Source organism: Neofelis nebulosa, chromosome 8, assembly GCF_028018385.1.
Source record: "Neofelis nebulosa isolate mNeoNeb1 chromosome 8, mNeoNeb1.pri, whole genome shotgun sequence".
Taxonomy (NCBI): Eukaryota; Metazoa; Chordata; class Mammalia; order Carnivora; family Felidae; genus Neofelis; species Neofelis nebulosa.
In genome coordinates, this window is record NC_080789.1 from 738,368 (window position 1) to 754,014 (window position 15,647).

The 15,647-nt window shown below is 63.4% G+C and overlaps 1 protein-coding gene across 6 annotated transcripts in view; it reads left to right on the top strand.

Moving 5' to 3' along the window:
* Positions 1-15,647, top strand: part of TUBGCP6 (tubulin gamma complex component 6) — a 32,218-nt gene that overhangs the window by 6,369 nt on the left and 10,202 nt on the right. For 4 of the 6 annotated variants that reach the window (XM_058740915.1, XM_058740913.1, XM_058740914.1 and 1 more), the window contains exons 3-25: positions 226-436; positions 3,796-3,969; positions 4,974-5,095; positions 5,877-5,934; positions 6,051-6,160; positions 6,316-6,407; positions 6,505-6,644; positions 7,529-7,678; positions 8,327-8,408; positions 8,506-8,594; positions 8,677-8,792; positions 9,712-9,850; positions 10,172-10,240; positions 10,449-11,802; positions 11,974-12,032; positions 12,236-12,377; positions 12,465-12,633; positions 12,793-12,934; positions 13,035-13,229; positions 13,324-13,456; positions 13,549-13,762; positions 15,155-15,354; positions 15,467-15,571. In XM_058740915.1, the coding sequence (XP_058596898.1) occupies positions 226-436; positions 3,796-3,969; positions 4,974-5,095; positions 5,877-5,934; positions 6,051-6,160; positions 6,316-6,407; positions 6,505-6,644; positions 7,529-7,678; positions 8,327-8,408; positions 8,506-8,594; positions 8,677-8,792; positions 9,712-9,850; positions 10,172-10,240; positions 10,449-11,802; positions 11,974-12,032; positions 12,236-12,377; positions 12,465-12,633; positions 12,793-12,934; positions 13,035-13,229; positions 13,324-13,456; positions 13,549-13,762; positions 15,155-15,354; positions 15,467-15,558 (4,252 nt within the window). In that variant the 3' untranslated portion in view covers positions 15,559-15,571. Of the gene's footprint in view, positions 1-225; positions 437-3,795; positions 3,970-4,973; positions 5,096-5,876; positions 5,935-6,050; positions 6,161-6,315; positions 6,408-6,504; positions 6,645-7,528; positions 7,679-8,326; positions 8,409-8,505; positions 8,595-8,676; positions 8,793-9,711; positions 9,851-10,171; positions 10,241-10,448; positions 11,803-11,973; positions 12,033-12,235; positions 12,378-12,464; positions 12,634-12,792; positions 12,935-13,034; positions 13,230-13,323; positions 13,457-13,548; positions 13,763-15,154; positions 15,355-15,466; positions 15,572-15,647 lie in introns of those variants that run through there. The other 2 variants (XM_058740916.1, XR_009265222.1) reach the window with 2 other exon arrangements.

Genomic DNA, 15,647 nt, shown 5'->3' on the forward strand with positions numbered 1-15,647 from the left:
GTGAACATTGTGCTTATTCTTAACATGCAGATACCTTGTGACTGTCACCCTGAGGGCCTCCGGGTGCCCCTTGGGCACTGGGCGGGTGGGGGCGTTTGCTGCTGCTTCGGTTTCACACCTGGTCTTACTGTTGGGAGTCCCCCTCTCTCCTGCCTTCTGTTCGTGCAGCTAAGGTGCGCGTGTCGCCTCGCCTGCTCAGTGCCCCCTCCTCCGTCTCCCCCACAGCCCCCCCGGCCACAAGGAGGAGCCCTACCTCACCGAGGCGGGAAGGGACACCTTCGACAGGTTCTGCAGGCTCCGCCAAGGGGAGCTACAGGTGCTGGGCGGGGGCCTCCTGCAGGCCCCGCAGCCCGTCCTGGTGAAGGAGTGCGAACTGGTGAAAGACGCACTGAATGTCCTGATCGGGGTCGTGTCTACCACATTCTCCCTCTGCCAGGTAAGGGCGCGCCGGCACGCCGCGACCGCACCAACATGGTGTCGACGGCCTGCCGTCCGCCTGGCACTCTACGGGGTAGAAGGGGGCCCCTGCAGGAAGCAGGCGGCCTCATGTGCGAACCTTTGGGTGCTGGGGGTGGCTGGAAGCCGGCTCCGTGGCCTGCCCGGAGATCATGGAGACCGTCTTCTCTTTTCAGTCCTAAACAGTGTTTCTTTATTAACATCCTTGTAAAACTGAACAAAAGTGAGACGTTTATTGCTAGTGGTGAAACAGTAGAAGTGTGCCCCCCATTTCCCTGCCTAGCCTTAAGAAGTGTCAAGGGGCCCTCTGAGCCTTCCCTGGGCTCAGACAGGTGCAGACTCAGCCTCCAGGAGCACCTGCCCGGCAGGAGGGGGCCATGCCGTTCGGAGACCTTGTCGCTGGCTTTACCCAGGGCTCTTGGCAGCTCCTTGCTGGTGGGCGGGGCCTAGGGCATCCTTTTTGCCTCTTGCCGAGCACTTGTAGAGTAAACAAACGTATTTACAAACATCAAGCCTTTTGTACACGTTATTCTGCAGACTTACGGTATCCAGCCTTTCTGTATCTTTTTTTTTTTTTTAATGTGTATTTATTTACTTACAGCAGGAGAGCAGGGGTGGGACAGAGAGAGAGGGAGAGAGAATCCCAAGCAGGCTCCATGCTGGCAGCACAGAGCCTGACACAGGGCTCAAACTCACCGCGAGGTCATGACCTGAGCCGAAATCAAGAGTCAGACGTTTAACCGACTGAGCCACCCAGACACCCCAGATGTTTCATTGCTAGTATATAGAAGTAACTGGTTTTGTAGACTGCCACTTTGCTGAATACGTTCATTAGTTCTGATGTGTTTTGCGTGTCAGGGTTGGAGTTCTTTAGGGTTCCCCGTATATGAGATCCCATCATTGGGGTGCCTGGGTGGCTCAGTTGGCTAAGTGTCTGACTTCAGCTCAGGTCATGATCTCACAGTTTGTGGGTTCAAGCCCCGCGACGGGCTCTGTGCCGACAGCTCAGACCCTGGAGCCTGCTTCGGGTTCTGTGTCTCCCTCTCTGTCTGGCCTGCCCCCACTTGCACTCTGTCTCTCTCCCTCTCAAAAAGAAACAAACATTAAAAAAGAATTTTTTTTTTTTAATTAAAAGAGTTTTTTTTAAAGGTCCTATTCTGTGCAAATAGATAACTTCTTCCTTTCCAGCTTGGATACCTTTTATTTCTTTCTCTTGCCTCATTGCTCTGGCTAGGACTTCCAGTGCTATTTTAAACAGAAGTGGCGAAAGCAGGCATCCTTGCCACTTGCCTTGTCCTGGGGGAAAAGACTTGCCATCGTTGAGTGTGCTGTCAGCTGTGGGTTTCTGTACGTGGGCTTTATTGTGTTGAGGAAGTTCCCTATATTTCCTAATTTACTGAGTGTGTTCATCATGAGAGTGTGTTGGATTTTGTCAAACACTTTTTTTTTTTTTTTTTTTTTTTTCAACGTTTTTTATTTATTTTTGGGACAGAGAGAGACAGAGCATGAACGGGGGAGGGGCAGAGAGAGAGGGAGACACAGAATCAGAAACAGGCTCCAGGCTCCGAGCCATCAGCCCAGAGCCCGACGCGGGGCTCGAACTCACGGACCGCGAGATCGTGACCTGGCTGAAGTCGGACGCTTAACCGACTGCGCCACCCAGGCGCCCCAATCAAACACTTTTTTTATATCAATTGAGATAATCGTATTTTTTTTTTTTCTTTTAATGCAGCCTATTGTATTGTTTTTGTTTTTTTTTTTCTTTTTCCACTTCACTTCTTTAACGAGTATCTGTTGTTACTTAAGCCATGATTCAGGATCCCAGGGTGGGAGTCACCACGTACACAGGTGCCCCTTCACCACCCTGGGAGGTAGATGGAGGAGAGGTGGGTGGTGCCAGTTCCAATCTTCCCAGGAAACATGCCTTCTGCCCAGTGATCGTCCTGGGCTGACACCCGGGACAGGGACAGAGAGACTTGTCACCATCTGACCACAGACATCACTTCCGCCAGCAGTCATGAAATCCAGATAGTTCTGCCCACGGTTCCTGGTCTGGTTCTGGTTGGGGAAAGCAGCTGTCAAAAAGGGCAGTCGGGAATGGGGGGGCACCTGGGTGGCTCAGTCGGTTAAGTGTCTGACTCCTGGTTTCAGCTCAGGTCATGATCTCACGGTTCTTGGGTGTGATCCCTGTATCGGGCTCTGTGCTGACAGCACGGAGCCTGCTTGAGATTCTGTCTCCCTCCATTCCCCCGCCCCCCGCCCCCCCCCCCCCCCCGCCCCCAATAAATAAACTTAAAAAGGTAGGGGCAGACTGGTAGTTCTTGATCTTGGGTCTTGATGTTTTCTGCCACGGGGCTGACTTCTAAAGATAGCTCTGAAGCAGCTCACAGCTCAGTGTGACCCTCAGCAAAGACCAAATTGATGTATTTTTATAGGTTGAACCACGTATTAATATGGTGCTGGATTTGATTTGTTAGTATTTTATCCAAGATGTTGGCATTTCTGCTCACAAGGGATGTTGGCCTGTAGTTTCCCTCCTTGTACTGTCTTTATCTTTCTTTGGAAGCAGGGTAGTACTGGCTGCCTAGAATTAGGAAGCATTCCCCTCTCTTCAGTTTTTGGAAGAGTTTGAGAATAGTTAGTGTCAGTTCTTTGTTTGGTAGAATCATCTGGTCCTGGGCTTTTCTGTAGTTGGGAGGGTGGTTTGTTGTCATTGTTTTCTTTAAACTGTGATAAGATACACAAAACATTTACCACCTTAACCTGCTGGGAGGTCCTGGGTTGGTGGGAATGATGCCTTCACTCGGGTGTGGGCCGCCGGCTTGCTTGTTGCCCTTCCGCTGCCTGCCAGGTGCCAGTGCTGAGGGGGGCTGGCCTCTGTGGCTCTCACTGTCATTGCAGGGCATAGCTCAGCAGCAACCATCCATCATTTCCTTGGGACACGTCCCTCGGAGTCAGTCATTAGATCGAACGGCAAGCACTGTTTTAAAGCTTCTGCCCCCGAGGACATTGTTGTGTGGGCCTCTCGGGGAGTGTGGGAGGTCACTCGTGTCCCCACACCCTTGTCCACGGTTGGCTTGACCTCCCGGACACGTCGTCTTTCTCAGTGTGGTTGGTGAGGAAGGATGCTGTTGTGTTTCTGCGTGTGTTCAGTACTCGGGGTGGGACAGAGGGCTGTGCTTTCTGACCGTCTGCTCTTGGCTTTCGGCTCTTACTTTTGGTGTGTTGGTTTGGGGCACCCGGTCCGGGGACGCCTGGCAGCGCTGTGGCTGGGTGCGTGGGTGCAAGGGGACGTGGTGCCCGACCTCAGTAGCCTCTCCTCTGCTCTGTCCTGTCCAGCCAGCTCAGACCTTCATGGTGAGGCGGGGTGTCCACGTGTCGGGAGCGTCCCCCGAGAGCATCAGCAGCCTGCTGTCAGAGGTGGCCGAGTGTGGGACACACTACGCACGCCTGAGCCAGTTCTCCCTGCAGCCTCTACTGGACTCTTCATGCAGCAAGGGCCTCGTGCTCCAGGTACAGGCCTGAGTCTCATGGCTGTCAGACCGTCCTGACAGCTATGACAAATTCTGGGAGAGAGCCTCACAAATTCTGCCCCGGGAGCACTGAGACCAAACCTCGTGCCTCCCTTGGTAATGCCTGAAACCCGGTAGTGACTCTTGAGGAACGGGGTCCCCAGTGACTATGTTTCAGCTCATCTGTCACTTAACTGTGGGCCACGGGCTAGAGGTATGGCCAGCATTTGGGGGGCCTGAGCTGTTTAGGGTGGGTACATGCTGCCTGGTCCCCACCGGTCCTCAAGGAGTCGCCCAATGACTGACACAGGGTCCTCCCTTGAGGCGAAGTTCCAGGAGCCGGGGCCGACCGGGCCGCCTCCAGGCTGGGCAGAGCTCCCCCCTGCCCGGGGACAGCAGGCATCCAGACGGAGCAGGGGAGCAGGGCGTCTGGGGAGAGCTGAGTGAAGAGCAACGGGGAGGCTGAGCCAAGGAGGCAGAGCGCTGGGGCCCACGGGGGCCGGGCCGCATGGGTTCCTTCACGTGGGGCCCTGCAGCAGTGTTATTGGGTGATGCGATGAGGCTCGGGTTTTAGACGGCGCAGGCTGGGCCCGTGGCAGTAAGAAGGAAACTGACGAAGACAGGAGGGACTGCATGGGGGTTGTGGGACGTGACGGGTGGGTGGACTGACTCTTGTTCCAGAGCGTTCCATGCAGACCTCCTGTGAAGACGGCTGCTGAGCTAGGGCCAGGGCCCAGGGCCCAGGACGCGTGTGCTGCCACCACCCTAGTGGTTTGAGCAGCCGGAAACCCTCTCGAGTTGGCACCTGCGTCCCCGTGGGGTTTCCTGGCGCGGCTGGGGTGTCTGGGCATGACCCATAGGTGCCTGTTCCTTGGAACATGGAGCTGCAGGCTTGGGGGATGGAAGGCAAGCCTTTCCCAGCCCCAGTGCGTCCTTTCACGTTCTGAGCTTGGCGGCCACGTCCAGGGGCCTGGCCACCCTCCTCCCAGCCTCCTTGCCCAACAGGCCTTCACCAGCGGCCTGAGGAGGTACCTACAGTATTACCGGGCTTGCGTTCTCTCCACTCCACCCACCCTGAGCCTCCTCACCATTGGCTTTCTCTTCAAGAAACTGGGCCGGCAGCTCAGGTGAGCCTCAGCACGGCGGCTGAGCGTGGGGGCAGGTGGGGGACTGGCTTTGCGAACAGCCCTCCCGGTCCGTGTCTGGACGGCCCTCGCCCAGATGAATGCACTGGGCACTGTGTCACCGGGTGCCACGTGCTGTGTATCTGTTGGTGGCTCGCCACGGCAGGCCCTGTCTAGGGCTGGGGGCTCCTGCCTGAAGGGCACACGGGGTTCCTGCAGACCTGGCTCCTGGCACTCGGGGGCCAGCTAGCAAGCACCAGGCAGTGTCAGTGGCAGGTGCCATCTGGAGAAGGGAACATAAGGGCCTAGGGGTGCTGAGGGGGAGGTTCGGTGGGAGAGGAAGCCTTCCAGGAAGCAGGGTTGGAGGTGGGGTGCAGTGAGGGAGGCAGGAGTCTGCGGACACCTGGAGGGTGTCATGTGGAGCACAGACTGCTGCAGGGCAGAGAGGGTGAGGGACCTGGGAGGGGTCCCGCCAGTCATCCAGGCTAGAGAGGTGGCCGCCTGGGCGAGGCAGTGGGGGTGCTGCAAGTGTAGGGGAGGAGTCGTGGAGCCCGGGCAGCTCTGAGTCTCCCCTGGGCCTGGCGAGGAGGTGGAGATGCACGGGGCGTCCAGGGAGGGGTCAGGCAGGAACCCTGAACCTGGGTCCTCGAAGTACAGGTGCTCTTCCAGCTGGAGCATGGAGGCCAGCGTAAGTGGGCCTGGGACACGTTTGCTGAGGTGTCACGGGCCTAGGGGCCTTGTGTGTCTCTTGCCTGGCCTCACTCGGGCCCGTCCGTGTGTCCAGGTACCTGGCCGAGCTCTGTGGTGTGGGCGGCGGGGGACCGAGGGCCGAGTTCCCGACCGTGAGTTGTGCACTCTTAACTGAGTGGTGGCCCTGTGGGATCCGGGACTGGGGAGGCGGCCGAAGGCAGGCCCCTTGGTGGGGCGTGCGCTGAGCCCCCTCCCCTGCTGTCCCCAGGGGGTGAGGCTGCTGTCCTACCTGTACCAGGAGGCCCTGGACAACTGCAGTAACGAACATTACCCGGTGCTGCTGTCCCTGCTGCAGACCAGCTGTGAGCCCTACACGAGGTGCGGCCCCGCTCTGTCCACGCACCTGTGTGACCGTGGCCTCTCGTCGGGCAGCTGCTCGGGGCGGGGGGGGGGGGGGGGGGGGGGGGGCGGTGTGAGGAGGGGATCGCAGCTCGCCGGGCAGACCGCCGCCTCACCGCCCCCCACCCCGGCAGGTTCATTCACGACTGGGTCTACAGCGGGCTCTTCCGCGATACTTATGGCGAGTTCATGATCCAGGTGAACCACGAGTACCTGGGCTTCAGAGGTAGGCGGCTGCAGGTTGCTGGGCTGGGCCTCTGCCGTCAGGTGGCTCAGGGCCGGTGCCTGACAGTGGCCAGCCGTGTGTCCTGTCCCACATCCAGATAAGTTTTACTGGACCCACGGCTACGTGCTCATTTCCAAAGAGGTGGAGGACTGTGTCCCCGTGTTCCTGAAGCACATCGCACACGACGTGTATGTCTGCGGGAAGACCATCAACCTGCTGAAGCTCTGCTGCCCCCGGGTGAGCCCCCCCACCCCCTCTTGTGCTCTTGCTCCCCGTCCCCTGAGACCTAGCCGTCTGTCCTTAGTTTGTGGTGACCGCTCCCTCAGTTTCCCCCGAGTGTCACCAGCAGCTCTGTTCAAAGGCAGGAGGGAAAGTCGAGGCATTCAGAGGCTCAGGGGCAGGGGGCTCCTCCCTCTCTGTGCACGGGGGTGGGGGGGTGCCGCCCCGGTGGGCAAGGGTTCCCTCTGTCCCTCTGCACAGGGAGCTGCCCCGGGCGGGCCAGGGCTGGGCCACATCCGCAGGGAGTCGTGTCCTGGCTGGGAGGGTGGGGAGGAAGGGGTTGCCAGGGTTGCCTCCTCCAAAGGGGAGGCCTGGACAGCAGCTTCCCCGTCGTCCGTGGGGCTGAGGCCCTGCGCCAGGGCTGCTGCTGCTGTCTGAGCAGGGAGGCAAGCGAGCTGCCTGTATGGGGCTGGGGAGGGGCCAGGCTCAGCCTGTGGCTAACGGGGCCCCTCCTGCGCTGGGCCAAGAGAAAATGGAACTGCCCGGACGTGGGGAGGGCCGGGCCTCGGGGGCGGCCAGCAGTGGCGTCTGGGCCGACCGCGGTGTGTGAGTGCCGTGTCCACGGCCCACGCTCCTCCCAGTGAGGGAGGCTGAGGGGATTGCAGTCTTCACAGCTTCCAGAGGGTGGTTCCTGGGAGGCAGGATGGCCTGTGCCGCAGGGCAGCCTTGGCCCGGGCAGAGACCCCCCCACAGCCCGTCTGTGATGGCCCTGGAGCTGTGCCCCTTGGTCGAGAGAGGGGTTTCTGAGAAAGCGAGCTGTCCCCACCAGTCACCGGAAACAGGAGGAGCCGGCTGTGGGTCTGTGTGTCGCTGGGCTCACCTCAGGTTCTCCCTCTTGGTAGCACTACCTCTGCTGGTCCGACGTCCCTGTCCCTCGGATCTCGGTGATTTTCTCCCCGGAGGAGCTGAAGGAGGTGGAGAGGGACTGTGCCATCTACGTGGGGCGCATGGAGAGGGTGGCGCGCCACAGCTCCATCAGCAAGGAGGAGAAGGTGCCGGCCTTTCCTTGCCCCTCCTTCCCTCTAAGGGCCTTGGGCTGATGGGGAGGGGCGTGGGACATGGTGAGGCTGGCCCTCGTGTTCTCTGTCCGGGTAGGGTACCTGGGTGGGGGGTGCACGGGGCAGGGGCTCTGTCCTGGCTGAGCAGTGACTGCAGGACAGCAGGACCCGAGGCTCCTGTACTCGGTGGCCTCTGTGAGCTCCTCCCCTGCTTGGAAGGGGTGGTGTACTGACCCGAACTTTTGAGTATTTTGTGTACCCGGGGAGGGGTCTGATGGAGAGCCCTTTCTGGCCTGGCGTCTGGTGGCCACAGGGAGATATGGGAGGGTGGTGGGGTGGGCAGACCCGAGAGAGCAAGGAGAGGTGGAGGGGGTAGAGCTGGAGGAGGGGAGGGGCCTGGGCCTCCTTCCCTGTCGGGGAGCCCCCCAGGGTGGGCACACACAGGCCTGGGGTCTCGGCCCCGGGTCTCGGCCCTGGATTGCTCTGAGGGTGCGTAGACTACCTCGCCTTGTTGCTGTGCAGGATGGGGCGCCTTCATAGCTGGAGGGGCCGGCCTGGGTGTGCGCAGCCCCCACCCCCAGGCCGGCCTGGAGGGAGGAGGTGGGGAGTTAGGATGTGGTGTTTACAGATGGCTCTTTTCAGGAATTACGAATGGAAATCGCCAAACAAGAATTGATCGTCCAGGCCCGGGAGGCAGCATCCAGGGTCCTGCGAGCGCTCAGTGGTGCGTGGGGTTCGGGGCCTCCCCCTGCGGTTCTGTCATCCCCCCCCCCCCCCTCCCTCCCCGCTGCAGGTAACACCGCCTCTCCCATCTCCACTAGACCGACAGACGTCTGAACGCATGGCCTTGGATGCCCGGAAGCGAGAGCGGTTCCAGCGGCTGAAGGAGCAGTTTGTGAGGGACCAGGAGGTAGGCCGGGGGGCCCAGCGTGGGTGTGGGCCCACAGAGTCTGGCTGTGACCAGCAAGACCGCGTGTGGGTCCTGTGTGCAGAGGCGCCGGGCGGCCAGGCAGGAGGACCCGGACGGCGACTTCGGCTATGCCCGAGAGCTCCGTGACAGGGAGAGGAGGCTGAGGGCCCTGGAGGAGCAGCTGGAGAGGAAGGCGAGGTAGGTGGCCGCCACGGGCTGATCCTCCCGGGGTGGTCTTGTGATGGTCTTCTCTTTCCTTCGAAGATCTCCCAGGTAGGGAGAGTAGGAGTCTGAACGCAGAATGTCCCCCTGAACTGACTGCTTATCTTGCTTTGGTGCCATTAACTTGTCCTGCCCTCCCCTGTGTCCCTGGTGTCTCCCGGTGGCACCTCTGTGGGGCACTGTCACTTGTTGCTTGTCGTCTGTCTCGGGTCCTGACCTGGGATACTGGTGATGGAGCACGCGTCTGTGTGTGTGCCTGGATCCTGGTGTGTGTGGGTGGGTGGATATTGTTGTCCTGTTTGTAGCAGAAAGGCTGTGCCCCTGGTCTGGGGCCGCCAGGTGGGAATGAGCCAGCCCAGGTCTGAACCCGGGTGCTTGTGGTGAGAGGGCCCAGATCACCAGGAGCGACGTGGGAGCTTTGGGCTTTGCTGCTGTGTACCTCTCGATTTGTCCCGAGTTCTCTGCATTTGGCACCGGCAGATTGGGAAGGCACCTTTTGTGCAGCTCAGGAAGAGAGGCCTGGCAGCCCAGGCCCCCTGCCTGTCCTTTCGCTTCGGGCCTCGTAGGGCTCATTTCCACCCCCCGGGCCCCCTGCCGGCCTTTTGCTTCCGGCTGCGGCTGCAAAGGGCTCATTCTGGCATTTGTTCAGCGGTCATCTGCTGAGCCCTGGCGGGGGCCTGCCCACCCAGGCTCCCAGTCTTCTGGGCAGAAAGACCTGCCCGGCGAGGCCCCCACGGGGGCCGTGGGGGTGCCGGAGGGAGCAGCTGCTGGCCCGGGAGGGTGCCAGCAGTGCAGACTGCCCGCCAAGGGCCTCTGCCGTGAGCCATCCTAGCCTCCCGGGCACCAGCTGGACAGCACCGGGTGACTGTGGCAACATCTCTGGGCGTGGCTTCAGGCAGGCGCTGGTGGACCATTACAGCAAGTTGTCTGCAGAAGCGGCTCGTCGAGAGCAGAAGGCGCTGTGGAAGATCCAGAGGCACAGACTGGCAGGCGCGCGGCTGCGTTTCCTCGTAGAAGATGAGAAGCGCACTCGGGTATCCCTGTGGTTTCCGATGGAGCCCCTCCCCCGGGCTTTGGGGGGCTCGGAGCCCCTGAGGTGGCACACGGGCCTGTGTTCTGGGGGAGGGGCGGTAACTCGCATCCTTTGCTCAGAGGTGCCAAGAGTGGAACGTGAGCGTCCTGCCCTCAGACGACACAGACGGGGCCGTGGCTCCCTTAGGCCCAGGCTGCGAGAGAGTGCGGCACGAGCCTCTTCTCGTCTCCGCGCCACGCGGGTGGTGGGCGGTGGGTGAGGGCGCTGAGGCTCAGGGTTAGCTTGAGTGGGCTGGGTGCCCACCCTGGTGGTTGAATTTCAGGAGATGCTGAAGGACGTGTCCGAGAAGTCCTTGCAGGCCCCAGCCGTCCTCCCTGGTGCACACTCCCAGGTGAGGGGCTGGGGGCAGGCGTCGGGGGTGCAGCAGGGGGCTCCGTGAGCTGGATGCCCTGGTGTGCGCTGCCCTGGGGGCACAGTGGGTGCTGGGCCTGGCTCGTCCCGACACCTCCCCACCTGGTGAGCTGTGGTGCTGCTTGCAGAACTGAGCTCGGGGGACGGAGCCGGATGGCTGGAGGGACCAACACCCACTTCTGTTTCAGGCTTCGTCTCCAGGCCCCGAGCACTTAGCCGGAGGCAGCACCTGTGACTCTGGGTGTGCAGGGCGGCACGTGGCTGCTTATGATTGCGCGAGCACCCAGACACCGCAGCTCCCCCGGCCTCTGGTGGCGGCGGTCTGTGGCCCGCAGCCAGAGCGGGTGGACAGGCCGGGGCCATTTTCCGAGGGCCTCGGTATCCAAGACTTCCTGCCCACAGCCCGGGAGGCTGGAGAGGCTGAGCACGTTGGTGTGGCCCCCATCCTGGAGGAGGTGCTGCAGACCATCGGCTCAGACCTGCCTCCCTCTGCTGTGTCTGAAGTGGCGGGCACAGAGCCCTCTGGGCCACAGGAGTATGATTTCAGAACTATCCTGAGGCCAGCTGTGGTCACCTTGGCTTCCCCAGCGTCTCTCCAGACTGTAGGAGGTGGCTCGAGTAATGAGGGGCAGCAGTTGTGGGAGGACAGTCTCACGCAGCTGGAGAACACATGTGTCCCAGATGGGCCAATGGCTGTGCCTCACTCACACACCCCTAGACTCAGATCCTCCCAGGAAGGGAGTAGCCAGGCCATGGGGCAGCTCCTTGGGCATGTGCCAGGGGGCAGCATTCCCGCAGGGGGTTATGCTTCTGGGATGGCTCCCTCGCGACCACAGTGGAACGTCCACGGACACGTGTCTGACGCCAGCATCAAGGTGGGAGAGAATGTGTGCGACGTGGCCCCCTCCCGACCACGATGGAACGTCCACGGACACGTGTCTGACGCCAGCATCAAGGTGGGAGAGAATGTGTGCGACGTGGCCCCCTCCCGACCACGATGGAACGTCCACGGACACGTGTCTGACGCCAGCATCAAGGTGGGAGAGAATGTGTGCGACGTGGCCCCCTCCCGACCACGATGGAACGTCCACGGACACGTGTCTGACGCCAGCATCAAGGTGGGAGAGAATGTGTGCGACGTGGCCCCCTCCCGACCACGATGGAACGTCCACGGACACGTGTCTGACGCCAGCATCAAGGTGGGAGAGAATGTGTGCGACGTGGCCCCCTCCCGACCACGATGGAATGTCCACGGACATGTGTCTCAGTCCCGTGTGGTGCTGGGTGCACTCTCTGGGGAAGACCAGCCCGATACACCCACGCCCTACCAGAGCCCCACTGACCATGAGTCCCAGTCAGGCCCCAGCCTGGGAGCACAGAGCCCTGTCGGGGGGCATGAGCCACGGCGGCCTGCAGACAGGGCCTCAGATGGTTCCTGTAGTCACGTGGTCAGCTCTGGCAGTGGGGAGGCGAGTGACCAGGCTTCGCTGTCTGCAGTGGCTGCATCTGGGGCTCTGGGAGACGGTATCCCTGAGGAGCCAGGTCAGTGGGGCCCCCACAGCTGTCCTATCATGGGTGGCACCTGTGGGCCCAAGAGGGGTTTGGGGCAAGGAGGAAGGGCAAGAAGTCTGCGGCCCTGGGGACTCGGGGGGAGCCACCTTGTAGGATGCACTTGACCCTGATATTCTCTCCTGCCCAACTTGTGTTGCTCAGGACCAGGGAGAAGTGGGGACACTGAGGACCTCTCTCCAAGCCACCCTTCAAGCTCACAGGTCAGGGCGGACATGGTTGGGGGTCAAGGGTCAGGGGAGTAAGCCGGGCCGCCTCTACCCGCCCCCACTCCCCCCATCCTGGCATGGGCAGTGAGGGCTTTGGCCTTCCAGGATGGGGCAGCATGTTGGGGGAAACCCCCTCCCCCTTTCTTTCCTCTTCCGTACAAGGAAGGGGCGGGTTCCTTGAGGCCTGGTCGTTCTAGGAAGGCGTGGCTACCGGGAGCAGCCCTGGCCTTGGTGAGGAGGAGGCTGCGGCCCAGCGCTGGGGCCGGGAGCAGGCCTACCTGACAGGCCTGGCGGAGCAGTACCGCCTGGAGCAATACCCGGACAGCTACGAGGCCATGTGTGAGTGGCCAACCACGTGGGCAGGTGGGTAGGCGGAAGCCCGGCCGGACTGGCCTCGCGGCTTGACAGCGGCGTGCCGTCCTGCAGCAGAGCCTCCTGTCGCCCACCTGCTACACCACGGGCTTCCGCGGGCCTTCTCCCTCCCCGAGGAACCCCGGGTCCGGTCCGATGCAGACGAGACAGCGGTGGAGCTCAGTGAGCTGCTGCCGCTGCCCGTGCTCATGAAGCACTCCATCACGGCCCCGCTGGCCGCGCAGTGAGTGCCCTCCCTGCGGAAGGCCTCGCCCCGCCCCTGAGCCGCGGCCCCGCCCCCGGCTGGCCCTGCCCCTAGGTACCCTGTCCCCAGATGGCCCCGCCCCCGGGTGGCCCCGCCCTGTACCTGACTCTAGGCCCCGCCCTCCCGCCCGCCCGCCAGCGTCTCCTTGGTGAACAAGGCCGCCGTGGACTACTACTTCGTGGAGCTCGGCCTGGAGGCGCACTTTGAGGCCCTGCGGCACTTCCTGCTCATGGAGGATGGAGAGTTTGCCCAGTCCCTCAGCGACCTGCTGTTTGAGAAGGTGACCCCTGGGCTAGGGGTGGGGGGGAGGGCGGTGGTGCCGGGACTCCCTCCGGACGGACGGACGGACGGACGGACGTGTGTGCCCTCTCTTGCCTCAGCTGGGGGCGGGGCAGACGCCCGGGGAGCTCCTCAACCCGCTGGTGCTCAACTCGGTGCTGAGCAAGGCCCTGCAGTACAGCCTGCACGGGGACACCCCGTATGCCGCCAACCTCTCCTTTGCCCTCAAGTTCCTGCCCGAGGCGTTTGCCCCCAACGCCCCGGACGTGCTGAACTGCCTGGAGCTCAGGTACAAGGTCAGCAAGGCGCCACCCGGCCGGCGGAGGGGGGGGGGGGGGGGGGCCGGGCCGCAGGCGCACCCTGAGCCACCCCCACCCCCCTCGCCCGCAGGTGGACTGGCCCCTCAACATCGTGGTCACCGAGAGCTGCCTGAGCAGGTACAGCGGCATCTTCTCCTTCTTGCTGCAGCTGAAGCTGATGATGTGGACGCTCAAGGACGTCTGCTTCCACCTCAAGCGTGCAGGTGAGGCCCGGCCGGGGCCCTGGCCCGCCCCTGGCCCCTGGCCCCTGGCCCCTGGCCCCGGGGCCCCGGCTGACCCCTCCGCCCTCCCGCAGCCCTGGTGAGCCGCGCGGCCGGCTCCGTGCAGTTCCGCCAGCTGCAGCTCTTCAAGCACGAGATGCAGCACTTCGTGAAGGTCACGCAGGGCTACATCGCCAACCAGATACTGCACGTCACCTGGTGTGAGTTCCGGGCCCGGCTGGCCGGGGTGGGCGACCTTGAGGAGATCCAGCGTGCGCACGCAGAGTACCTGCACAAGGCCGTCTTCAGGTGAGCTGCTCCTGGTGCCTCGAGCCGTGGTGGTGCTGCTGGTGGTAGGGTCCCCCCGCCCCCCAGCAGCCGCCTGTCTCCCCAGGGGACTGTCTCCCACTGGCTGCCCGTCTTCCCCGCCCCCCCCCCCCAGCAGCCGCCTGTCTCCCACTGGCTGCCCGTCTCCCCCCCCCCACCCCCCAGCAGGGGACTGTCTCCCACTGGCTGCCCGTCTCCCCCCACCACCCCAGCAGGGGACTGTCTCCCACTGGCTGCCCGTCTCCTCCCCCCCCACGCCAGCAGGGGACTGTCTCCCACTGGCTGCCCGTCTCCCCCCCCCCCACCCCAGCAGGGGACTGTCTCCCACTGGCTGCCCATCTTCCCCGCCCCCCCCCCCCAGCAGCCGCCTGTCTCCCACTGGCTGCCCGTCTCCCCCCCCCCCCCCCCAGCAGGGGACTGTCTCCCACTGGCTGCCCGTCTCCCCCCACCACCCCAGCAGGGGACTGTCTCCCACTGGCTGCCCGTCTCTCCCCCCCCCCCCCCACGCCAGCAGGGGACTGTCTCCCACTGGCTGCCCGTCTCCCCCCCCCGCCCCCCCACGCCAGCAGGGGACTGTCTCCCACTGGCTGCCCGTCTCCCCCCCCCGCCCCCCCACGCCAGCAGGGGACTGTCTCCCACTGGCTGCCCGTCTCCCCCCCCCCACCCCCCCCAGCAGGGGACTGTCTTCCACTGGCTGCCCGTCTCCCTCCACTCCCCCCCCCCAGCAGCTGCCTGTCTCCCCAGGGGACTGTCTCCCACTGGCTGCCCGTCTCCCCCCCCCCCACCCCAGCAGGGGACTGTCTCCCACTGGCTGCCCGTCTCCCCCCCCCCCCCCACCCCAGCAGCCGCCTGTCTCCCACTGGCTGCCCGTCTTCCCCGCCCCCCCCCCCCCAGCAGCCGCCTGTCTCCCACTGGCTGCCCGTCTCCCCCCCCCCCCCAGCAGGGGACTGTCTCCCACTGGCTGCCCGTCTCCCCCCACCACCCCAGCAGGGGACTGTCTCCCACTGGCTGCCCGTCTCCTCCCCCCCCACGCCAGCAGGGGACTGTCTCCCACTGGCTGCCCTTCTCCCCCCCCCCCCCCCCCACGCCAGCAGGGGACTGTCTCCCACTGGCTGCCCGTCTCCCCCCCCGCCCCCCCACGCCAGCAGGGGACTGTCTCCCACTGGCTGCCCGTCTCCCCCCCCCCGCCCCCCCACGCCAGCAGGGGACTGTCTCCCACTGGCTGCCCGTCTCCCCCCCCCACCCCCCCCAGCAGGGGACTGTCTTCCACTGGCTGCCCGTCTCCCTCCACTCCCCCCCCCCAGCAGCTGCCTGTCTCCCCAGGGGACTGTCTCCCACTGGCTGCCCACCCCCAAAAGCCACCTGTCTCCCCAGGGGCCTGCTGACCGAGAAGGCTGCGCCTGTCATGAATGTCATCCATAGCATCTTTAGCCTGGTCCTCAAGTTCCGCAGCCAGCTCATCTCCCAGCCCTGGGTCCCGGCTGGCGGCCCATGGGGTGCTGAGCACCCCAACTTTGCCCTCATGCAGCAGTCCTACAGCACCTTCAAGTACTACTCCCATTTCCTCTTCAAAGGTGACTGTCCCCTAGGGCCAGGTGGGCTTGGGGGCCGCAGGGCAGGAGCTACCGGGGGGGGGGGGGGGGGGGGGCCTGGCTGAGCCGTTTCCCCTGCTCCCTCCACCACCAGTGGTGACCAAGCTGGTGAACCGCGGCTACCAGCCCCACCTGGAGGACTTCCTGCTGCGCATCAACTTCAATAGCTACTACCAGGATGCCTGAGGCCACGACACAGGTGCCTCCCCCCCCCCCCCCCCCTCAGTACCTGGCCTTCCTGGGAGGGCGGGTCAGGGCGCAGTGACCACACAGAG